General features: G+C 46.5%; 1 protein-coding gene across 1 annotated transcript in view; it reads left to right on the top strand.

The window, feature by feature from the left end:
* The window catches only part of FBXW8 (F-box and WD repeat domain containing 8), a 204,909-nt gene that overhangs the window by 104,571 nt on the left and 75,002 nt on the right, over positions 1–25,336 (top strand). Inside the window, exon 7 of the mRNA XM_038762758.1 lies at positions 17,678–17,884. Within this exon, the coding sequence (XP_038618686.1) occupies positions 17,678–17,884 (207 nt within the window). The remainder of the gene's footprint in view (positions 1–17,677; positions 17,885–25,336) is intronic.

The following is a 25,336-nucleotide window of genomic DNA, read 5'->3' as shown; positions in this document are numbered from 1 at the left end:
TATGTGTGTATATATGTATATATATGTGTGTGTGTGTGTATATGTATATATGTTTGTACATATTTATTACTCTCTTGTTTGTACATATTTATTACTCTCTTTATTTATTTATTTTACTTGTACATATCTATTCTCTTTATTTTATTTTGTTAGTATGTTTGGTTTTGTTCTCTGTCTCCCCCTTTTAGACTGTGAGCCCACTGTTGGGTAGGGACTGTCTCTATATGTTGCCAATTTGTACTTCCCAAGCGCTTAGTACAGTGCTCTGCACATAGTAAGTGCTCAATAAATACGATTGATGATGATGATGATGCAGAGCATGAATAATAATAATAATAATGGCCTGTATTAAGTGCTTACTATGTGCAAAGCACGGTTCTAAGCCCTGGGGAGGTTGCAAGGTGATTAGGTTGTCCCACGTGGGGCTCACAGTCTTCATCCCAGTCTTCTATATGTTGCCAACTTGTACTTCCCGAGCGCTTAGTACAGTGCTCTGCACACAGTAAGCGCTCAATAAATACGATTGATTGATTGATTGATTCATCCCCATTTTCCAGATGAGGGAACTGAGGCCCAGAGGAGTGAAGTGACTTGTCCAAAGTCACACAGCTGACAAGTGGCAGAAGTCTTCATCACAGTCTTCTATATGTTGCCAACTTGTACTTCCCAAGCGCTTAGTACAGTGCTCTGCACACAGTAGGTACTCAATAAATACGATTGATTGATTGATCGATTGATTCATCCCCATTTTCCAGATGAGGGAACTGAGGCCCAGAGGAGTGAAGTGACTTGCCCAAAGTCACACAGCTGACAAGCGGCAGAGCCGGGATTTGACCCTCTGAGTCCAAAACCCGAGCTCTTTCCACTGAGCCACGCTGCTTCTCACTGTACTAAGCGCTTGGGAACTACAAGTTGGCACATGTAGAGACGGTCCCTACCTGACAACGGACTCACAGTCTAGAAGGGGGAGGCAGATGACAAAAGAAAACATGTGGTCAGGTGTCAAGTCGTCAAAATAAATAGAAGTAAAGCTAGATGCACATCATTGACAAAATAAATAGAATGGTAAATATGGACAAGTAAAATAAATAGAGTAGTAAATCCATACAAATATATATACAGGTGCTGTGGGGAGGGGAAGAGGTAAGGCAGGGGGATGGGGAAGGGGAGAGGAAAAAGGGGGCTCAGTTTGGGAAGGCCTCCTGGAGGAGGGGAGCTCTCAGTAGGGCTTTGAAGGGAGGAAGAGAGCTAGCTTGGCGGATGTGCGGAGGGAGGGCATTCCAGGCCAGGGGGAAGACGTGGGCCAGGGGTCGACGGCGGGACGAGCGAGAACGAGGCCCAGTGAGGAGGTGAGCGGCAGAGGAGCGGAGGGTGCGGGCTGGGCTGGAGAAGGTCATGGGTTCTAATCCGGGCTCTGCCACTTGTCAACTGGGTGACCCTGGGCAAGTCACTCAGCTTCTCTGGCCCTCAGTTACCTCATCTGTCAAATGAGGATTAATCAATCCATCAATCATATTTATTGAGCGCTTACTGTGTGCAGAGCACTGTACTAAGCGCTTGGGAAGTCCAAGTTGGCAACATATAGAGACAGTCCCTACCCAACAGTGGGCTCACAGTCTAAAAAGAGTGTGAGCCCCACGTGGGACAACATGGTTACCTTGTATCTACCAGTGCTGAGAACAGTGCTTGGTGCATTCATTCATTCAGTCGTATTCATTGAGCACTTACTGTGTGCTGAGCACTGTGCTAAGCGCCTGGGAAGTACATAGTAAGTGCTTAACAAATACCATCATTATTATTATTATTAAATTAAGTTGGACATAGTCTCTGTCCCATGCGGAGCTCACAATCTCAATCCCTATTTTGCAGATGAGGGAACTGAGGCCCAGAGAAGTGAAGTGACTTGCCCAAGGTCTCGCAGCAGGCAAGGGACAGAGCTGGGATTAGAACTCATGACCTTCTAACCCCCAGGCCCGTCGACTGCACTTTCGCTGGTGGCCCCATTCATTCATTCAGTCGTATTTATTCAGTGCTCACTGTGTGCAGAGCACTGTACTAAGCACTGGGGAGAGGGCAATAGAACAATAAACAGACGCGTTCCCTGCCCAAATACGAGCTGGCAGTCTAGATGGGGAGACAGATATTCATAGAAAAAAGTAAATGACAGATAGGGACATAAGTGGTGTGGGGCTGGGAGCGGGGATGAATAAAGGGAGCGAGTCAGGGCGACGTAGAAGGGAGTGGGAGACTGCCAATTGTCAGCTGTGTGACTTTGGGCAAGTCACTTCACTTCTCTGGGCCTCAGTTCCCTCATCTGGAAAATGGGGATTAAGATTGTGAGCCCCCCGTGGGACAACCTGATCACCTTGTAACCTCCCCAGCGCTTAGAACAGTGCTTTGCACATAGTAAGCGCTTAACAAATGCTATCATTATTATTATTATTATTAAGAGGAAAGCAGGGGCTTAGTCAGGGAAGGCCTTTGGGAGGAGATGGGCCTTCAATAAGGCTTTGAAGAGGGGGAGAGAGATCATTCATTCATTCAATCGTATTTATTGAGCGCTTACTGTGTGCAGAACACTGTACTAAGCGCTTGGGAAGTACAAGTTGGCAACATCAATCAATCAATCGTATTTATTGAGCGCTTACTGTGTGCAGAGCACTGTACTAAGCGCTTGGGAAGTACAAGTTGGCAACATATAGAGACGGTCCCTACCCAACAACGGGCTCACAGTCTAGAAGGGGGAGACAGACAACAAAACAAAGCAAGTAGACAGGTGTCAATACCATCAGAATAAATAGAATTATAGCTAGATACACATCATTAATAAAATAAATAGGATAGTAAATATGTACCAGTAAAATAGAGAAATAAATCTGTACAAACAGATATACAAGTGCTGTGGGGAGGGGAAGGAGGTAGGGCGGGGGGGGTGGGGAGGAGGAGAGGAGAAAGGGGGCTGAGTCTGGGAAGGCCTCCTGGAGGAGGTGAGCTCTCAGTAGGGCTTTGAAGGGAGGAAGAGAGCGAGCTTGGCGGATGGGCGGAGGGAGGGCATTCCAGGCCGTGGGAATGATGTGGGCCGGGAGTCGATGGTGGGACAGGTGAGAACGAGGCACGGTGAGGAGATTAGAGGCAGAGGAGCGGAGGGTGCGGGCTGGGCTGGAGAAGGACAGAAGGGAGGTGAAGTAGGAGAGGGCGAGGTGATGGACAGCCTTGAAACCCAGAGTGAGGAGTTTTGAGGGAGGGCGTTCCAGGCCAGAGGTAGGACACGTTCATGATGTCGGCGGCGAGAGAGATGAGATGGAGGGAGGGCGAGTTGGTTGGCATTAGAGGAGCGAATTGTGCGGGATCCGTCTGCAAAGTTCATAGAGGTGCCAGGCGTGAAGCAATACCACATCGAGGCCCGGGCGACGGGGAGCCTGGCCCGCCAGCCTTTCGCCCCGGGGAGCCCCTCCTGCCCCACCCCAAATGTGGCAATGAGGGCGGAGGGGGGAGTCACGGGCGGCCAGATGGCCAGGGACAGAAACCTCCTCTCGTAATGAACATCTTTGCCCGAATGCAAAGTCCAATTGGCGCTCTCCAGACCCGGGGGTTCTCACGTGAAAATGAGGACCGGGGCTGGAGCGATGCCGGCATGGAAGGCGGTGTTAATTGGCTGGCACGGCAAGGATGGCACACCGGAAGCCGGAAGGAGCCTGGCGCTTCCTTCGGGCAGCCGCTTCAGACAGCGGGGGCTAGGGGAACGGTTCAGGGCACTGTATTCCTCTTTTTTCACTGAAATGATATTTGTGAAGCACTTACTCTGTGCCAAGGCACTGTACTAAATGCTGGGGTAGATCCAAGCTCATCACGTCGGACACAGTCCCCATCCCGTGTCGGGCTCACATTCTTAATCCCCATTTTCCAGATGGGGGAACTGAGGTACAAAGAAGTGAGGCGACATGCCCAGGATAATAATAATAATAATAATGATGGTATGTGTTAAGTACTTACTTTCTGCCAGGCACTGTATTAAGTGCTGGGATGAATACAAGCAAATCGAGTTGGTAACAATTCCTGTCCCACGCAGGGCTCACCATCTTAATCCCCATTTTCCAGATGAGGGAACTGAGGTACAAAGAAGTGAAGTGACATGCCCAGGGCAATAATAATAATAATAGTAATGGTATTTGTTAAGTACTTGCTTTCTGCCAGGCACTGTACTAAGTGCTGGGATGAATACAAGCGAACCGAGGTGGCTACAATTCCTGTCCCATGCAGGGCTCACCATCTTAATCCCCATTTTCCAGATGAGGGAACTGAGGTACAAAGAAGTAAAGTGACATGCCCAAGATAATAATAACAATAGTAATAATAAAAATAATGGTATTTGCTAAGTACTTACTTTCTGCCAGGCACTGTATTAAGTGCGGGGATGAATACAAGCAAATCGAGTTGGTAACAATTGCTGTCCCATGCGGGGCTCACCATCTTAATCCCCATTTTCCAGATGAGGGAACTAAGGTACAAAGAAGTGAAGTGACATGCCCAAGATAATAATAACAATAGTAATAATAATAATAATGGTATTTGCTAAGTACTTACTTTCTGCCAGGCACTGTACTAAGTGCTGGGATGAATACAAGCAAATCGAGTTGGCTACAATTCCTGTCCCATGTGGGGCTCACCATGTTAATCTCCATTTTCCAGATGAGGGAACTGAGATAGAAAGAAGTGAAGTGACATGCCCAAGATAATAATAACAATAGTAATAATAATAATAATGGTATTTGCTAAGTACTTACTTTCTGCCAGGCACTGTACTAATTGCTGGGATGGATACAAGCAAATCGAGTTGGCTACAATTCCTGTCCCATGCAGGGCTCACCGTCTTAATCTCCATTTTCCAGATGAGCGAACTGAGGACCGGAGAAGTGAAGTAATAATAATGATAATTATGGTATTTGTTAAGCACTTACTCTGTGCCAGGCACTGTACTAAGCGCTGGGGTGGGTACAAGCAAATCAGGTTGGACACAGTCTCTTTCCCACATAGGGCTCACGGTCTTGATCCCCATTTAGAGAAGCAGCGTGGCACAGTGGAAAGAGCCCAGGCTTTGGAGTCAGAGGTCATGGGTTCAAATCCCGGCTGTGCCAATTGTCAGCTGTGTGACCTTGGGCAAGTCACTTAACTTCTCTGTGCCTCAGTTCCCTCATCTGATAAATGAGGATGAAGACTGTGAGCCCCCCGTGGGACAACCTGATCACCTTGTATCCCCCCAGCGCTTAGAACAGTGCTTGGTGCATAGTAAGCGCTTCACAAATATTGTGATTATTTTACAGATGGGGTAACTGAGGCACAGAGAAGTGAAGTGACTTGCCCAAAGTCCCACAGCAGGCAAGGTGGAGTCGGGATGAGAAGCCAGGTCTTCTGAGTCCCAGGCCTGTGCCTCTTTCCACTAGGCCACACTGCTTCCTCTCTGCTTCCTCCACGAGAGCCCGAAAGACTTCAATAGGTTGCAGCGAGAGTTGGCCATCTCCTGGCTTCAAGCCACTGGGGAGATCAATCAATCAATCAATCAATCAATCAATCAATCGTATTTATTGAGCGCTTATGTGCACTGCAGAGATGCATCTGGACTCGGGTTAAATAACCTGGTTTGGGCCCAGGGATAATAACAAGATCTGTGGTATTCGTTAAGCACTTACCACGTGCCAAGCACTGCACTAAACGCTGGGGTAGATACAAGATAATCAGGGTTGGACACGGTCACTGCCCACATGGGGCTCACAGTCTGAGTAATCAATCAATCAATCAATCAATCAATCGCATTTATTGAGCGCTTACTGTGTGCAGAGCACTGTACTAAGCGCTTGGGAAGCACAAATTGGCAACATATAGAGACAGTCCCTACCCAACAGTGGGCTCACACTCTAAAAGGGGGAGACAGAGAACAAAACCAAACATACGAACAAAATAAAATAAATAGAATAGATATGTACAAATCAAATAAATAAATAAATAAATAGAGTAATAAATATGTACAAACATATATACATATATACAGGTGCTGTGGGGAAGGGAAGGAGGTAAGAAGGGGGGGATGGAGAGGGGGAAGAGGGATCAATCAATCAATCAATCGTACTTATTGAGCGCTTACTGTGTGCAGAGCACTGTACTAAGCGCTTGGGAAGTACAAGTTGGCAACATAGGAAGGAGAACGCCCTCCCTGCTCATATAGTAATAATAATAATGATGATGGGATTTGTTAAGCGGCTTACTCTGTGCCAAGCACTGTGCTAAGCGCTGGGGGAGATGCAAAGTAATCAGATTGTCCCACTTGGATGCGCACAGCCTTCATCCTCATTTGACAAAGGAGGTAACTGAGGCACAGGGAAGGGAAGTGAGTTGCCCAAAGTCACACAGCGGACAAGTGGCGGAGCCGGGATTGGAACCCACGACCTCAGACTCCCAAGCCCGGGTTTTTTCCGCTAAACCACACTGTCAGACAGATAATTCCTCTCCCCTGCTGCAAAGCCTTATTGAAGGCCTTAGACTGTGAGCCCACTGTTGGGTAGGGACTGTCTCTATATGTTGCCAATTTGTACTTCCCAAGCGCTTAGTACAGTGCTCTGCACATAGTAAGCGCTCAATAAATACGATTGATAATGATGATGATGATGATGATGAAGGCCCATCTCCTCCAAGAAGCTTTCCCTGACTAAACCCTCATCTCCTCTTCTCCTACTCCCTTCTGCGTCGCCCTGACTCGCTCCCTTTATTCATCCTCTCCCCCCAGCTCCACAGCACATGTGTGTGCATATATACAGATAAATATATATATATATATAATTTATTTATTTATGCCTGTTAATGTCTGTCTCCCCCCTAGACTGTGAGCTCGTTGTGGGCAGGAAATGTGTCGGTTTCTCATAGCATCCTCTCCCAAGTGCTTAGCACAGTGCTTTGCACCCAGGCAGCGCTCAATAAAATACCACTGAACGATGGAATGCACAGGTATTGGATCCCCATTTTACAGCTGAAGCATTGAAGAACCAGAGAAGTAAATAATAATAATGATGGCATTTATTATGCATTTATTTTGTGCAAAGCACTGTTCTAAGTGCTGGGGAGGATACAAGGTGATCAGGTTGTCCCACAGGGGGCTCACAGTCTTAACCCCCATTTGACAGATGAGGTAAGTGAGGCACAGAAAATTTAAGCTGGTTTCAATCCCGGCTCTGCCAACTGTCAGCTGTGTGACTTTGGGCAAGCCACTTCACTTCTCTGGGCCTCAGTTCCCTCATCTGTAAAATGGGGATTAAGACTGGGAGCCCCACATGGGACAACCTGATCACCTTGTAACCTCCCCAGCGCTTAGAACAGTGCTTTGCACGTAGTAAGCGCTTAATAAATGCCATTATTATTATTATTATTAAGTGACTTGCCCAAAGTCACACAGCTGACAATTGGCGGAGCTGGAATTTGAACCCGTGACCTCTGACTCCAAAGCCCGGGCTCTTTCCACTGAGCCACGCTGCTTCTCAGGAACGTGACTCACCCAGGGTGGCACAGCAGGGAAGTGCTTGGCACGTAGTAAGCACCTAATAAATACCATCATCATTATTATTACCACGCAGAAGCAGCGTGGCTCGATGGAAAGAGCCCGGCCTTTGGAGTCAGAGGTCGTGGGTTCAAACCCTGGCTCTGTCAGTTGTCAGCTGTGGGACTTTGAACAAATCACTTCACTTCTCTGGGCCTCAGTTCCCTCATCTGGAAAATGGGGATGAAGACTGTGAGCCCCCTGTGGGACAACCTGGTCACCTTGTAACCTCCCCAGCGTTTAGAACAGTGCTTGGCACAGAGTAAGTGCTTAGTAAATGTCATTATTATTATGATTATGAAGCAGCGTGGCTCAGTGGAAAGAGCCCGGGCTTTGGAGTCAGAGGTCAGGGGTTCAAATCCTGGCTCCGCCAATTGTCAGCTGGGTGACTTTGGGCAAGTCACTTCACTTCTCTGGGCCTCAGTTCCCTCATCTGTAAAATGGGGATGAAGACTGTGAGCCCCCCGTGGGACAACCTGATCACCTTGTAACCTCCCCAGCGCTTAGAACAGTGCTTTGCACATAGTAAGCGCTTAATAAATCATCAATCGTATTTATTGAGCGCTTACTGTGTGCAGAGCACTGTACTAAGCGCTTGGGAAGTACAAGTTTGCAACATAATAGAACAGTGCTTGGCACAGAGTAAGCGCTTAATAAATGCCATTATTATTATTGTTAAGTGACTTGCCCAAAGTCACACAGCTGACAATTGGCGGAGCTGGGATTTGAACCCGTGACCTCTGACTCCAAAGCCCGGGCTCTTTCCACTGAGCCACGCTCCTTCTCTGGAAAGTGACTTACCCAGGGTGGCACAGCAGGGAAGTGCTTGGCACATAGTAAGCGCCTAACAAATACCATCATCATTATTATTAATTATGGGAGACTCCAAAGCCCGGGCTCTTTCCACTGAGCCACGCTGCTTCTCTGGAAAGTGACTCACCCAGGGTGGCACAGCAGGGAAGTGCTTGGCACATAGTAAGCGCCTAACAAATACCATCATCATTATTATTATTAATTATGGGATTAGAACCCAGATCCTCTGACTCCCAAGCCTTGGTCCTTTCTCTTCTCGCCAGAATGAACCGAAAAATCCGAACCGAGGCAGTGACTCGGCAGACCCACCTGAAAGCCCGGCAATAATTTTGCTAGATTTGAGTAATTCCTAGACCGCCCCCGCTTAGCCCATCGCCCCCGTGGCCTCGGATAGAAGCGGTGTCCGTGCGGCAGAAGCGTCTAGTAGGTGCTTGGCATCGAAGGGCTTGGCGTAGCGGGTTTTCGTCCAGAAGAAAAGGAGCCTCCGATGTTTCGGTTACGAAGCGCCCGACTAACGAACGTCAGACCCTGCCAAAGTCAGCGTTCTTTGGCCTCTGATGAAAGACCCCCATTGAACAGTCAGGAAAATAAGCCGTTGCGCTGGAAAACAAGAGCTAAGCCCCTTCAAAGTCAAATCAATCAATCAATCAATCGTATTTATTGAGCGCTTACTATGTGCAGAGCACTGTACCAAGCGCTTGGGAAGTACAAATTGGCAACACATAGAGACAGTCCCTACCCAACAGTGGGCTCACAGTCTAAAAGCGCTCCTGGGCTGGTGTGCGATGAACGATCTGGCGCGGAGCTGGGAGACCTGGTTTTATTGTATTTCATTTGATTTGATTTGATTTCACTTCATTTCATTTTATTTCATTTCATATTTATTCTTATCAGTCGTATTTATTGAGCGTTTACTGTGTGCAGAGCACTGTACTAAGCGCTTGGGAAGTACAAATTGGCAACATATAGAGACAGCCCCTACCCAACAGTGGGCTCACAGTCTAAAAGACTGGGCAGTCTAATAATAAGATTTATTATTCTTATAATAATAATAATAATAATGATGGTATTTCTTAAGCGCTTGCTATGTGCCAAGCACCTTGTTACTTGTACGGATCTATTCTATTTATTTTATTTTGTTAGTATGTTTGGTTTTGTTCTCTGTCTCCCCCTTTTAGACTGTGAGCCTGCTGTTGGGTAGGGACTGTCTCTATATGTTGCCAACTTGTACTTCCCAAGTGCTTAGTACAGTGCTCTGCACAGAGTAAGCGCTCAATAAATACGATTGATTGATTGATTAAGCAGTCACTCAATCATTGATTGAGCGCTTACCGTGTGCAAGGCACTGTATGAAAGCTCTTGGGAGAGGACAACAGAACAACAAATAGACACATCCCCTGCCCACAACAAGCTTACAGTCTAATAATAATAATAGTAATAATAATAATGGCATTTATTAAGCGCCTACTATGTGCAAAGCACTGTTCTAAGTGCTGGGGAGGTTATAAGGTGATCAGGTTGTCCCACAGGGGGCTCACAGTCTTCATCCCCATTTTCCAGATGAGGGAACTGAGGCCCAGAGAAGTTAAGTGACTTGCCCAAAGTCACACAGCTGACAATTGGCGGAGCCGGGATTTGAACCCGTGACCTCTGACTCCTGAACCCATGCTCTTTCCATTGAGCCACACTGCTTGTGATGAATGATCTGGCCTGGAGCAGGGAGACCTTGTTTTATTTTATTTTATTTTATTTTATTTTATTTTATTTTACTTCATTTCATTTCATTCAATATTTATTCTTATAATAATAATAATGATGGTATTTCTTAAGAAGCAGCATGGCTCAGTGGAAAGAGCACGGGCTTTGGAGTCAGAGGTCATGGGTTCAAATCTTGGCTCTGCCAATTGTCAGCTGTGTGACTTTGGGCAAGTCACTTCACTTCTCTGGGCCTCAGTTCCCTCATCTGTAAAGTGGGGATTAAGATTGTGAGCCCCCCGTGGGACAACCTGATCACCTTGTAACCTCCCCAGCGCTTAGAACAGTGCTTTGCACATAGTAAGTGCTTAATAAATGCCATCATCATTATTATTATTAAGAGCTTGCTTTGTGCCAAGCACTTTGTTAAGCAGTCATTCAATCATATTTATTGAGCGCTTACTGTGTGCAAAGCACTGTACGAAAGCGCTTGGGAGAGGATAATAGAACAACAAATAGACACATTCCCTGCCCACAAAGAGCTTACAGTCTAGAGGGAGTACTTACTGTGTGCCCGACACTGTTCTAAGCGCTGGGGTAGATATAAGCTAATCAGGTTGGATGCAGTCCCTGTCCCACGTGGGGCTCACAGTCTTAATCGCCATTTGACAGATGAGGGAAATGAGGCCCAGAGAATAATAATAATGATGATAATAATAATAATAGAAGCAGTGTGGCTCAGTGGAAAGAGCATGGGTTTGGGAGTCAGAGGTCATGGGTTCTAATCCTGGCTCTGCCACATGTCTGCTGTGTGACCTTAGGCAAGTCACTTAACTTCTCTGAGCCTGAGTTCCCACATCTGTAAAATGGGGATTAAGACTGTGAGCCCCACGTGGGACAACCTGATCACCTTGTATCCCCAGCGCTTAGAACAGAGCTTCGCACATAGTAAGCGCTTAACAAATGCCATTATTATTATTACCTGTTAAGTGCTTACTATGTGCCAAGCGAGCACTGTTCTAAGCGCTGGGGTAAATATAAGGTAATCAGGTTGTCCCAAGTGGCGCTCACAGTCTTCTTACCCATTTTACAGATGAGGTAACTGAGGCCCAGAGAAGCGAAGTGATTTGCCCAAGGCCCACAGCCAGGCCCAGGCTCTAACCACTAGGTCACACTGCTTCTGTAGCCCATTCATTCATTCATTCATTCATTCAGTCGTATTTATTGAGCTCTTACTGTGTGCAGAGCACTGTACTAAGCGCTTGGGAAGTACAAGTCGGCAACGTATAGAGACGGTTCCTACTTGATTCTCACCCACCTTCATCTCCAAAACACTTACGTCCATATTGTGCAACTGCCATTTCCACTATCTGTCTTTATTTCAAAATCTGTCTCCCCTTCTAGACTGTGCTCTTGTTGTGGGCAGGGAATACGTCCACCTCATCTGTTCATTCATTCATTCATTGAATTGTATTTATCGAGCGCTTACTATGTGCTGAGCACACAGAGAAGCAGCGTGGTTCAGTGGAAAGAGCCCGGGCTTGGGAGTCAGAGGTCACGGGTTCTAATCACGGCTCCGCCGCTTGTCAGCTGTGTGACTTTGGGCAAATCACTTTCATTCATTCAGTCATTCAGTCGTGTTTATTGAGTGCTTACTGTGTGCAGAGCACTGTACTAAGCGCTTGGAAAGTACAAGTCGGTAACATCTAGAGACGGTCCCTTCCCAACAGCGGGCTCACAGTCTAGAAGGGGGAGACAGAGAACAAAACCAAACATATTAACAAAATAAAATAAATAGAATAGCTATGTACAAGTAAAATAAATGAATAGAGTAATAAATATGTACAAACATGTATACATATATACAGGTGGTATTTGTTACCATTGTACTAATTGAGAAGCAGCCTGGGAGTCAGATAATAATAATAATCGTATTTGTTAAGTGCTTACTCTGTGCCAAGCACTGTTTTAAGAGCTGGGAATCAGATTGTCCCATATGGGGCTCACGGTCTTAATCCTCATTTTACAGATGAGGTAACTGAGGCACCGAGATTGAAGTGACTCGCCCAAAGTCACACAGCAGACAAGCGGCGGAGCCAGGATTAGAACCTACGACCTCCTGATCCCCAGGCCCGGGCTCTAGCCACTACGCCTTGCTGCTTCCCACGTGCCCGACTCTGTTCTTCCGTACTCTCCCAAACGCTTAGTACGGTGCTCGGCGTACGATAAGTGCTCAATAAGTGCGACTGATGGATCGATTGATGCTGGATCAGAAGCGGAGGCAGGCAGCTTTTTGGTCCAGGCAAAAGGAAAAGGAGAAGGGCAAGACTCTGTCAATGAGGAATGCATTCCTGGGAATTCAAGATGGGCACAGTTGATGATGATGATGATGATGGCATTTATTAAGTGCTTACTATATGCAAAGCACTGTTCTAAGCGCTGGGGAGGATACAAGGTGATCAAAAAGATAAAAAGATAAAAGGCAATCTTGAGAAAAGGGATAATAAAGCATTGGATGGAAACTTTACCCCCTATTAATATACCGATCATTGCCATTAACATTCTTTCCCCAGCATTATTGGGAATGATGTGTGGATCTGGGCAGTTCTGAAATACCTGATTAGGAAGAAGAATAATTAAGTATTTGCTTTCCTGGTTGCTAGGAAATATATTCTTTCTTGCTTTTATTTCCTGGGAACTATCTCTGAGACAGCAAACTAATGGTAGTTTGCCTTTGACAAAAGGGACTTAGAGAAATGCTTCGAGTTCACGAGTTGAGTAACTACATAACTTTCTTCCAGTGTGCTCCTCACATCCATCCACGTTTCTGGTTTATCCCCTAGTCCTGCTTCCAATTTTTATCGTAATTCCAAGGAAGTGTGAGAGGAGGAGTTGATGAAAGAAGTCATATGGGGTTTAGGATTCCAGTGGTAATGTAGAATGTGCAAGTATACGTTTATCTTAGGAATTTAGGGCTTAATGTGGTGACTCCCCTTCTAGACCGTGAGCCCACTGTTGAGTAGGGACTGTATATATGTTGCCAACTTGTACTTCCCAAGCGCTTAGTACAGTGCTCTGCACACAGTAAGCACTCAATAAATGTGATTGAATGAATGAATGAATCAGGTTGTCCCACGGGGGGGGCTCACCGTCTTCATCCCCATTTTACAGATTGGGAATTGAGGCTTAGAGAAGTGAAGTGACTTGCCCAAAGTCACCCAGCTGACAATTGGCGGAGCCGGGATTTGAACCCCTGACCTCTGACTTCAAAGCCCGGGCTCTTTCAATCAATCAATCAATCAGTCAATCAATCGTATTTATTGAGCGCTTACTCTGTGCAGAGCACTGTACTAAGCGCTTGGGAAGTACAAATTGGCAACATATAGAGACAGTCCCTACCCAACAGCGGGCTCACAGTCTGAAATGGGGAGACAGAGAACAAAACCAAACATACTAACAAAATAAAATAAATAGGATAGATATGTACAAGTAAAATAAATAGAGTAATAAATATGTACAAATATATATACATATATATATATTCCACTGAGCCACGCTGCTTCCCAATAATAATAATCCTGGTATTCGTTATGCGCTCACTCTGCGCCAAGCACGGGGTCACGATCTATATCTTAAGCGCCCCGGATGCTCTCCAGGCTTAGCGCCAAGTCACTTAACTTTTGCCACCCTCTCTTCTTCTCCTCCAAAATGAATGGAGCCGGAGCAGAGGGGGGTTGCCATGATAACAAATGTCCTTAATGGACTTTTCGTCATCGGGACGAGTCCGTCCGTAGGACGGCAGAGTCATTTCGCGGTTACAGGAGTCAAGGTACTCAATCTGAAGCACGGAGAGCGGGGAACCGCGGGATTTACTATTGTAAAACGGGGATTAAGACCGTGAGCCCCATTTGGGACAACCTGATGACCTTGTATCTCCCCCAGGGCTTAGAACAGTGCTTGGCACATAGTAAGCGCTTAACAGATTCGCCTGAGAAGCAGCGTGGCTCAGTGGGAAAGAGCACAGGCTTTGGAGTCAGACGTCACGGGTTCAAATCCCGGCTCCACCAATTGTCAGCTGGGTGACTTTGGGCAAGTCACTTCACTTCTCTGGGCCTCAGTTCCCTCGTCTGTAAAATGGGGATTAAGACTGTGAGCCCCACGAGGGACAACCTGATCACCCTGTAACCTCCCCAGCGTTTAGAACAGTGCTTTGCACATAGTAAGCGCTTAATAAATGCCATCATTATTGTTATTATTACCTGTCTACTTGTTTCATTTCGTTGTGTCTTCCCCCTCTAGACTGTTAGCCGGTTGTTGGGTAGAGAAGCAGCATAGCTCAGTGGAAAGAGCCAGGGCTTTGGAGTCAGAGGTCATGGGTTCAAATCCCGGCTCCACCAATTGTCAACTGGGTGACTTTGGGCAAGTCACTTCACTTCTCTGGGCCTCAGTTCCCTCGTCTGTAAAATGGGGATTAAGACTGTGAGCCCCACTAGGGACAACCTGATCACCTTGTAACCTCCCCAGCGCTTAGAACAGTGCTTTGGACATAGTAAGCGCCTAATAAATGCCATCATTATTGTTATTATTACCTGTCTACTTGTTTCGTTTCATTGTGTCTCCCCCCTCTAGACTGTTAGCCGGCTGTTGGGTAGAGAAGCAGCGTAGCTCAGTGGAAAAAGCCCGGGCTTTGGAGTCAGAGGTCATGGGTTCAAATCCCGGCTCCACCAATTGTCAGCTCGGTGACTTTGGGCAAGTCACTTCACTTCTCTGTGCCTCAGTTCCCTTGTCTGTAAAATGGAGATTAAGACTGTGAGCCCTCGTGGGACAATCTGATCACCCTGTAACCTCCCCAGCGTTTAGAACGGTGCTTTGCACATAGGAAGCGCTTAATAAATGCCATCATTCATTATTAGGGACTATCTCTACATGTTGCCAACTTGTACTTCCCAAGTGCTTAGTCCAGTGCTCTGCACACAGTAAGCACTCAATAAATAGGGATGATGAACGATTTGGAACCCGTCAGCCTCGGTTCCTCGTCCTCCTCTGATGGACGAAAAGGTGAAGCTACTGCTTGTTGCAGGGTTAATCTAAGGGGGATTTCAGGTGGAAAGCCTAGTGGTTAGACCACCTACTGGGTAGACCACAGGCCCGGGAGTCAGGAGACCTGGGTTCGAATTCGGCTCCGCTCCTAGCCTGCTGTGGGAATTTCTAGACTGTGAGCCCACTGTTGGGAAGGGACTGTCTCTATATGTTGCCAAGTTGTACTTCCCAAGCGCTTAGTACAGTGCTCTGCACACCGTAAGCGCTCAATAAATATGATTGAATGAATGAATGAATGAAATTGGGTGGTCCGTCAGGCTGTCTCCCCCTTTTAGACTGTGAGCCCACTGTTGGGTAGGGACTGTCTCTATATGTTGCCAACTTGTACTTCCCAAGTGCTTAGTACAGTGCTCTGCACACAGTAAGCGCTCAATAAATACGATTGATTGATTGATTGATTGTTGTATTTATTGAGAGCTTACTGTGTGCAGAGCACCATACTAAGTGCTTTGGAAAGTGCGCCATAACAATAGAAATATAGAAGCAGTGTGGCTCAGTGGAAAGAGCACAGGCCTGGGATCAGAAGGTCATGGGTTCTAATCCCGCCTCCTCCACTTGTCTGCTGTGTGACCGTGGGCTCGTCACTTCACTTCTCTGTGCCTCAGTTCCCCCCTCTGTAAAATCAGGATTAAGACCGTGAGCCCTATGTGGGACAGGGACCATGTCCAACCCGATCATCTCATATCTACCCCAGGGTTTAGAACAGTACCTGGTACATAGTAAGTGCCTAACAAATGCCATAATTCTTCAATCATATTTACTGAGCGCTTACTGTGTGCAGAGCACTGTCCTAAGCACTTGGGAGAGTACAGCGTGGCTTAGTGGAGAGAGCACAGGCTTTGGAGTCAGACGTCGTGGGTTTTTATCCCAGCTTCGCCCCTTGTGAGCTGTGTGACCTGGGGAAAGTCACTTCACTTCTCTGGGCCTCAGTTACTTCATCTGGAAAATGGGGATGAAGACTGTGAGCCCCACGTGGGACAACCTGATCACCTTGTATCTCCCCCAGCGCTTAGAACCGTGCTTGGCACAGAGTAAGCACTTAAATACCAGTATTATTATTCCTGAGAAGCAGCATGGCTCAGTGGAAAGAGCCTGGACTTGGGAGTCATATATACCTATATATGTACATATGTTTGTGTGTATTTATTACTCTATTTATTCATTTTATTTGTACATATTTATTCTATTTATTTTATTTTGTTAATATGTTTTGCTTTGTTCTCTGTCTCCCCCTTCTAGACTGTGAGCCCACTGTCGGGTAGGGACCGGCTCTAGATGTTGCCAACTTGGACTTCCCAAGCGCTTAGTGCAGTGCTCTGCACACAGTAAGCGCTCAATAAATATGATTGAATGAATGAATGAAAAGGTCATGGGTTCTAATCCCGACTCCACCACTTGTCAGCTATGTGACATTGGGCAAGGCACTTCGCTTCTCTGTGCCTCAATTACCTCATCCAGAAAATGGGGATGAAGACTGTGAGCCCCACGTGGGACATACCTACCCCGGTGCGTAGAACGGTGCTTGGCACATAGTAAGCGCTTAACAAATGCCGTCATTATTATTCTTATTATTATTATAATAAAACAGACTCATTACCTAGGAGGGCAGCATGGCTCAATGGAAAGAGCCCGGGCTTTGGAGTCAGAGATCAGGGGTTCAAATCACGGCTCCGCCAATTGTCAGCTGTGTGACTTTGGGCAGGTCACTTAACTTCTCTGGGCCTCAGTTCCCTCATCTGTAAAATGGGGATGAAGACGGTGAGCCCCCCGTGGGACAACCTGAGCACCTTGTAACCTCCCCAGCTCTTAGAACAGTGCTTTGCACATAGTAAGCACTTAATAACTGCCATTATTATTATTATTATTATTATTATTACCTGTTTCCAACGAGTTTTCAGTCTAGAGGAGGAGCATACAGTCTCGTTTCCATTTCTCTCCTCCAGGAGGCCTTCCCAGACTGAGCCCCTTCCTTCCTCTCCCCCTCGTCCCCCTCTCCATCCCCCTCATCTTACCTCCTTCCCTTCCCCACAGCACCTGTATATATGTGTATATGTTTGTCCATATTTATTACTCTATTTATTTGTTTATTTTACTTGTACATATCTATTCTATTTATTTTATTTTGTTAGTATGTTTGGTTTTGTTGTCTGTCTCCCCCTTTTAGACTGTGAGCCCACTGTTGGGTAGGGACTGTCTCTATAATGTTGCCAACTTGTACTTCCCAAGCGCTTAGTCCAGTGCTCTGCACACAGTAAGCGCTCAATAAATGCGATTGATTGATTGATTCATATTCTATTTATTTTATTTTGTTAGTATGTTTGGTTTTGTTCTCTGTCTCCCCCTTTTAGACTGTGAGCCCACTGTTGGGTAGGGACCGTCTCTCTATGTTGCCAACTTGTACTTCCCAAGCGCTTAGTACGGTGCTCTGCACACAATAAGCGCTCAGTAAATACGATTGATTGATTGATGGATTCTTTCTCCGGACAGGTCAATTTTCTTCACCTGCTCGCGGCCAGCGGCCAGTGTCCCGTGGCGGTCGCAGCGGCCGAAGACGCGGTCTACGTCCTCAGGGCGGGAGAGGCCGGCCGAGTTCTGCACTGGGTGTACGGCCAGCCCGTCACCTGTCTGGACGTCTCCGCCTCCCAGGCGGCCTTCGGGGTCAAGAGCTCGGGGTGGATCAATGAAGGGAACAAGGTGCGTAAAGAACCCCACGAGCCAATCATCCATTCAATCGTACGTAATAATAATTATCGTATTTGTGAAGCGCTTTACTAAATTCCGAGCACAGGGAAATGAGAAGGGCAAGACTCTGCAAATAATAATAATGGCATTTATTAAGCGCTTACTATGTGCAAAGCATTGTTCTAACCACTGGGGAGGTTACAAAGTGATCAGGTTATCCCACGGGGGGTTCACAGTCTTCATCCCCATTTTACAGATGAGGTCACTGAGGCCCAGAGAAGTGAGGTGACTTGCCCAAGGTCACACAGCTGACAGTTGGCAGAGCCGGGATTTGAACCCATGACCTCTGACTCCAAAGTCCGTGCTCTTTCCACTGAGCCACGCTGCTTCTCCATCAATCAATCAATCAATCTATCGTATTTATTGAGCGCTTACTATGTGCAGAGCACTGTACTAAGCGCTTGGGAAGTACAAATTGGCAACACATAGAGACAGTCCCTACCCAACAGTGGGCTCACAGTCTAAAAGGGGGAGACAGAGAACAGAACCAAACATACCAACAAAATAAAATAAATAGGATAGAAATGTACAAGTAAAATAAATAAATAAATAAATAAATAAATAGAGTAATAAATATGTATAACCATAGGAATGGTCCCTCCATGCATTCCTCCATGAGGAATGGATTCCATGAGGAATGCATTCCTGGGAATTCAGATGGGCACATTCAGATGGGCACATTTGATAATAATGACGGCATTTGTTAAGCACCTACTATGTGCAAAGCACTGTTCTAAGTTCCGGGGGGGGGATACAAGGTGATCAGGTTGTCCCACATGGGGCTCACAATCTTAATCCCCATTTTACAGATGAGGTAACTGAGGCTCAGAGAAGTTAAGTGACTTGATGATGATGATGAGGGCATTTATTAAGCGCTTGCTATGTGCAAAGCACTGTTCTAAGCGCTGGGGTAGATACAGGGTAATCAGATTGTCCCACGTGGGGCTCCCAGTCTTATTCCCCATTTTACACATGAGGGAACTGAGCACAGAGAAGTTGAGCGGCTTGCCCGAGGTCACACACCAGACAAGTGGCGGAGCCAGAATTAGAACCCAGGTCCTCTGACTCCCAAGCCTGGGCTCTTTCCACTAAGCCATGCTGCTTCTCCTGTTGATTCTAAGCTCCCTGTGGGCAGGGAAGCGTGGCTCAGTGGAAAGAGCATGGGCTTTGGAGTCAGAAGTCATGGGTTCAAATTCCGGCTCCGTCAGCTGTGTGACTTTGGGCAAGTCACTTAACTTCTCTGTGCCTCAGTTCCATCATCTGTAAAATGGGGATTAAAACTGTGAGCCCCACGTGGGACAACCTGATCACCTTGTAGCCTCTCCAGCTCTTAGAACAGTGCTTTGCACATAGTGAGCGCTTATCAAATATCATCATCATCAGGGAACATGTCTACCAACTCTCCGAATCGCTTAGTGAGTGCTCAAAAACTGGAGCTGGGATTAGAACCCAGATCCTTCGGACAACCAGGCCCGGGCTCTAGCCACTAGGGCCACACCGCTTCTCGGCTTGAGGTGTCACCTGTCTGTTTGTGTTGTTTTGTTGTCTGTCTCCCCCTTCTAGACTGGGAGCCCGTTGTTGGGTAGGGACCGTCTCTAGATGTTGCCGATTTGTACTTTCCCAATGCTTTGTACAGTGCTCCGCGCACAGTAAGCGCTCAATAAATACGACTGAATGAGTGAATGAATGAAAAACTACGATCGATCTTTGGATTGATAGATTACCTCATCACAGGTTTTTCTCCACCCCGCAAGACTGTAAACTCATTGTGGGCAGGGAATGTGTGTGTATATTGTTGGATTGTACTCTTCCAAGTGCTTAGGACAGTGCTCTGCACACAGTAAGTGCTCAATAAATACCACTGAATGAATTGAATGAATGAATGATTGAAGGAATGGGAGAGACCGTTTAGAATTCATTCATTTATTCAGTCGTATTTATTCATTCATTCATTCATTCAATCGTATTTATTGAGTGCTTACTGTGTGCAGAGCACTGTCCTAAGCGCTTGGGAAGTACAAGTTGGTAACATGTAGAGACGGTCCCTACCCAAAAACGGGCTCACAGTCTAGAAAGGGGAGACAGACAACAAAACAAAACACGCGGACAGGTTTCAAGTCGTCAGAACAAATAGAATTAAAGCTAGATGCACACCATTAACAAAATAAATAGAACAGTAAGTATGTACAAGTAACATAAATAGAGTAATAAAATCTGTACAAACTTATATGCAGGTGCTGTGGGGAGGGGAAGGAGGTAGGGCAGGGGGGAGGGCAGGGAATGTGTGTGTATATTGTTGGATTGTACTCTTCCAAGTGCTTAGGACAGTGCTATTACTCTATTTATTTTACTTATACATATCTATTCTATTCATTTTATTATGTTAATATTTTTTGTTTTGTTCTCTGTCACCCCCTTCTAGACTGTGAGCCCACTGTTGGGTAGGGACCATCTCTATATGTTGCCAACTTGGACTTCCCAAGCGCTTAGTACAGTGCTCTGCGCACAGTAAGCGCTCAATCAATACGATTGATTGATTGATTGATTGCTGTGCACACAGTAAGCGCTCAATAAATACGACTGATTGAATAAATGAATGATTGAATGAATGGGAGAGAGACCATGTAGAAGCTAACCAGGATATTAAAGCCCAAAGGGAAACCCATTTGCTGTTTTTCTAATTGGGCTCTCAGCAGCCCCTAAGCAGAACATTGTCAAATACCACCTGCCATAGTAACGGGGGGGGAAATATCTGAAAAAATACCACCAAATACCTCTGGCCAGATCAGTAAGGCCATCAATCAGTCGTATTTATTGAGCGCTTACTGTGCACAGAGCACTGTACTAACTGCTTGGAATGTACAATACAGCAATAAGGAGAGACAATCCCTGCCCACAACGGGCTCACAGTCTAGAGGGGGGGATAGACATCAAAACGAGTAAACGGGCATCAATAGAAATAAGTAGAATAATGGATATATACACTGTTCTAAGCGCTAGGGAGAGTCCAGTAGAAAAGAGTCGACAGACGCCTTCTCTCGCCCACGATGAGCTCACAGCGGCCCAGTACGTTTACTAAAAGACAGAGCCAAATGGGCGTGAAATCCAATAACTCCGGCGGCCCCTGCCCATCGGCATCCATGGCCCGGAGACCCCGAAGCCATTCGAAGCCCCGTCAGGGGTCAGTTGAGCGTGTAATGTCATTATTAATTCCTTCACCACCCTAATCTGATTTGGTCCTCGGACGCGGCGGGTCAGCAGATAGGATTGCCTCATTTCAGAGCATTATCGGCTCGGGGCGCGAAGGAAAGGGGGAGAAATGAAGGAAGGAAGAGGAGAGAGATCCACTTAGGGCTCTTAGCGCCGTTGGCCGAGGAGGACGTCGTCACGCAGTTCAGCCCCGAAGCAGGTGGCGTCGGACGGCGGACGGCATTAAGCGGCACGCCATCATCATCAATCATATTTATTGAGCGCTTACTGTGTGCAGAGCACTGTACTAAGCGCTTGGGAAGCACAAGTTGGCAACATATAGAGACAGTCCCTACCCAACAGTGGGCTCACAGTCTAAAAGGGGTCGACTCGCATCCTAATCAGCGAGACGCGAGTGAAGTAACGCGGGCGGCCGGAATGGGTCCGACCGGGACGCTCGCCCTGGCGAAGTTTCCCCGACTGACTTCACGCTGGAAATTAATTACTAACGTCCGTTACTTTCCTTCATTCATTCAGTCGTATTTACTGAGCGCTTACTGTGTGCAGAGCACTGGACTGAGCGCTTGGGAAGTACAAGTCGGCGACATATAGAGACGTTCCCTACCCGACAACGGTCTCACAGTCTATATGTTGCTGACTTTTACACAGTAAGCACAGTAAGCGCACAATAAATTCGATTAAATAAATTAATAAATGACAGGGAGTGTGGCCAACCCGGTTTGCTCATCTCCACCCCAGCGCGTAGTAATAATGATAATAATGATGGTATTTGTTAAGCGCTTACTTTGTGCCGGGCACTGTTCTAAGCGCTGGGGTAGATGCCGGATAATCAGGTGGGACACGGTCCTTGTCCCACGTGGGGCCCCCAGACTTCATCCCCATTTTCCAGATGAGGGAACTGAGGCCCTGAGAAGTGAAGTGATTTGCCCAAGGCCTCCCAGCAGACAAGATTTGAGCCCAGGTCCGTCTGACTCCTGGGCCCATGCTCTCTCCCCTAAGCCACGCTGCTTAGTACAGTGCCAGGCCCAGAGAAGCAGAGTGGCTCAATAGAAAGAGCCCGGGCTTTGGAGTCAGAGGTCGTGGGTTCTAATCCCGGCTCCGCCACTTATCAGCCGTGTGACTTTGGGCAAATCACTTCCCTGTGCCTCAGTTGCCTCATCTGGAAAATGAAGATTAAGACTGTGAGCCCCACGTGGGACAACCTGATCACCTTGTATCCCCTCCAGCGCTTAGAACAGTGCTCGGCACGTAGTAAGCGGCTAACAAATACTATCATCATTATGACAATTAATATTAGAGATCAACCCCTTGCGGATTCCCCCGGGATTTTCCGACGTCGGCGACCCCCTCGGTTTTCCGGACGGAGTTCATTTCCAGGTGAAAGCATGACCCCGCTCAGTTGATGAAAAAGTTTCAGTTTGGAGAACTGAAGGAGCGGCATTTCGGAAGTTGATCAATCAGTCCATCAAATGTATTCATTCATTCATTCAATCGTATTAATTGAGCGCTTATTGTGTGCAGAGCACTGTATTAAGTGCTATCCCGGCTCTGCCGCTTGTCAGCTGTGTGACTTTGGGCAAGTCACTTAACTTCTCTGTGCCTCAGTTCCCTCATCTGTAAAATGGTGATGAAGACTGTGAGCCTCCCGTGGGACAACCTGATCACCTTGTAACCTCCCCAGCACTTAGAACAGTGCTTTGCGCATAGTAAGTGCTTAATAAATGCCATCATTATTATTATTATTATTCTCTATGCCTCAGTTCCCTCATCTGTAAAATGGGGATTGAGACAACCTGATCACCTTGTAACCTCCCCAGCGCTTAGAACAGTGCTTTGCACAAAGTAAGCGCTTAATAAATGCCATTGTTATTATTTTTATTCTCTGTGCCTCAGTTCCTTCATCGGTAAAATGGGGATTGAGACAACCTGATCACCTTGTAACCTCCCCAGCGCTTAGAACAGTGCTTTGCACATAGTAAGCACTTAATAAATGCCATCATTATTACTATTATTATTCTCTGTGCCTCAGTTCCCTCATCCGTAAAATGGGGATTGAGACAACCTGATCACCTTGTAACCTCCCCAGTGCTTAGAACAGTGCTTTGCACATAGTAAGTGTTTAATAAATGTCATCATTATTATTATTATTACAGTACCACAGAAGCAGCAGACACATAACCTGCCCATAATGAGCTTTCAGTCTAGAGGGGGAGGACACAGAATCAGTGGTATTTACTGAGTATTTACTGTGTGCAGAGCATTGTGCTAAGTGCTTGGGGGAGTAATAGTAATAATAAGAGTACTTGTGGTATTTAATAACAATAATAAAGATGGCATTTGTTAAGCGCTTATTATCTGCGAAGCACTGTTCTAAGCGCTGGGGGGAATACAAGGTGATCAGGTTGTCCCACATGGGGCTCACAGTCTTCATCCCCATTTTCCAAATGAGGTAACTGAGGAACAGAGAAGTTAAATTAGAAGAAGAGAAGTTAGAGAAGCAGTGTGGCTCAGTGGAAAGAGCCCGGTCTTTGGAGTTAGAGGTCATGGGTTCAAATCCCAGCTCTGCCAATTGTCAGCTGTGTGACTTTGGGCAAGTCACTTCTCTTCTCTGGGCCTCAGTTACCTCATCTGTAAAATGGGGATGAAGACTGTGAGCCCCCGTGGGACAACCTGATCACATTATTTCCTCCCCAGCGCTTAGAACAGTGCTTTGCACATAGTAAGCGCTTAATAAATGCCATTATTATTATTATTATCATTATTAAATGGCTTGCCCAAATTCACACAGCTGACAAGTAGCGGAGGCGGGATTAGAACCCATGACCTCTGCCTCCCGAGCCCGGGCTCTTGCCACTCAGCCATGCTGCTTCCCTCAGCGCTCTGCACACCAGGCACTGTACTAAGCGCTGGGGTGGATACAAGCAAATCAGGTCAGACACAGGCCCCTGTCCCACATGGGGCTCACAGTCTCCATCTCCATTTTACAGCTGAGGGAACCGAGGGCCTTCAAATTGTGTGAGCCCCCGCGGGGCAACCTGATCACTTTGTAACCTCCCCAGCGCTTAGCACATAGTAAGCGCTTAACAAATACCAACATTCTTATTATTATTATTGTTATTATTATTATTATTATTAAGGTCACACAGCAGACGCGTGGTGGAGCCGGGATTAGAACCCACTGGAACAGAGTCGGTAGGCGTAGTCCACGCATCCACAACGAGCTTGCAGTCTAGAGGGGAGCTCAGTCTACCAACCAAACCAGTCACAATCGACCTCGCCTTCTCCGTTAACGGGGTTTAAATTTTTGTTGTTTTTTTTTTTCCAAATCAGAGCATCTAAAATTCTTTTCTCCAAGGAGGATTCTCCGAGGGAAAGAGCATCAGTGGCCTTCCCAGACTGAGCCCCTTCCTTCCTCTCCCCCTTGTCCCCCTCTCCATCCCCCTCATCTTACCTCCTTCCCTTCCCCACAGCACCTGTATATATGTATATATGTTTGTACATATTTATTACTCTATTTATTTATTTTACTTGTACATATCTATTCTATTTATTTTATTTTGTTAGTATGTTTAGTTTTGTTCTCTGTCTCCCCCTTTTAGACAGTGAGCCCACTGTTGGGTAGGGACTGTCTCTATATGTTGCCAACTTGGACTTCCCAAGCGCTTAATACAGTGCTCTGCCCACAGTAAGCGCTCAATAAATACGATTGATTGATTGATTGATTGATCAGTGATTCCTGGCAGGGGAGGGTGTGTTCCGGACCTGCCGAGGTCTTTAAAACTCTTGGAAAGCGAGTGGTGGGATGCCAGGAAGTCGGTTAGGCGTGGACGGGGGCGAGCTGTTCGCTTTTTAAAGTTGTCGTCCTGGAAGCGGAAGGACCGTCATCAAGGAAAATCGGAGCTCTTCGGGCGGGAGCAGACTGCCTTGCTTAATACAGTGTTATTAATAATATTAATAATAATAATAATTGTGGCATTTGTTCATTCATTCATTCAGTTGTATTTATTGAGTGCTTACTGTGTGCAGAGCACTGTACTAAGCGCTTGGGAAATACAAGTTGGCAACATATTTGCTAAGCGCTTACTATGTGCCAGGCACTGTGCTAAGCGCTGGGGTGGATACAAGCAAATTAGGTTGGACACGGTCCCCGTCCCGTGCGGGGGACACAGTATCAATCGATCAGTGGTATTTATT

This window comes from Tachyglossus aculeatus, chromosome 21 (genome assembly GCF_015852505.1).
Source record: "Tachyglossus aculeatus isolate mTacAcu1 chromosome 21, mTacAcu1.pri, whole genome shotgun sequence".
NCBI classification, from domain to species: domain Eukaryota; kingdom Metazoa; phylum Chordata; class Mammalia; order Monotremata; family Tachyglossidae; genus Tachyglossus; species Tachyglossus aculeatus.
Note: the sequence above shows the minus strand (reverse complement) of the source record. Positions and strands in the feature narration are given on the sequence as shown.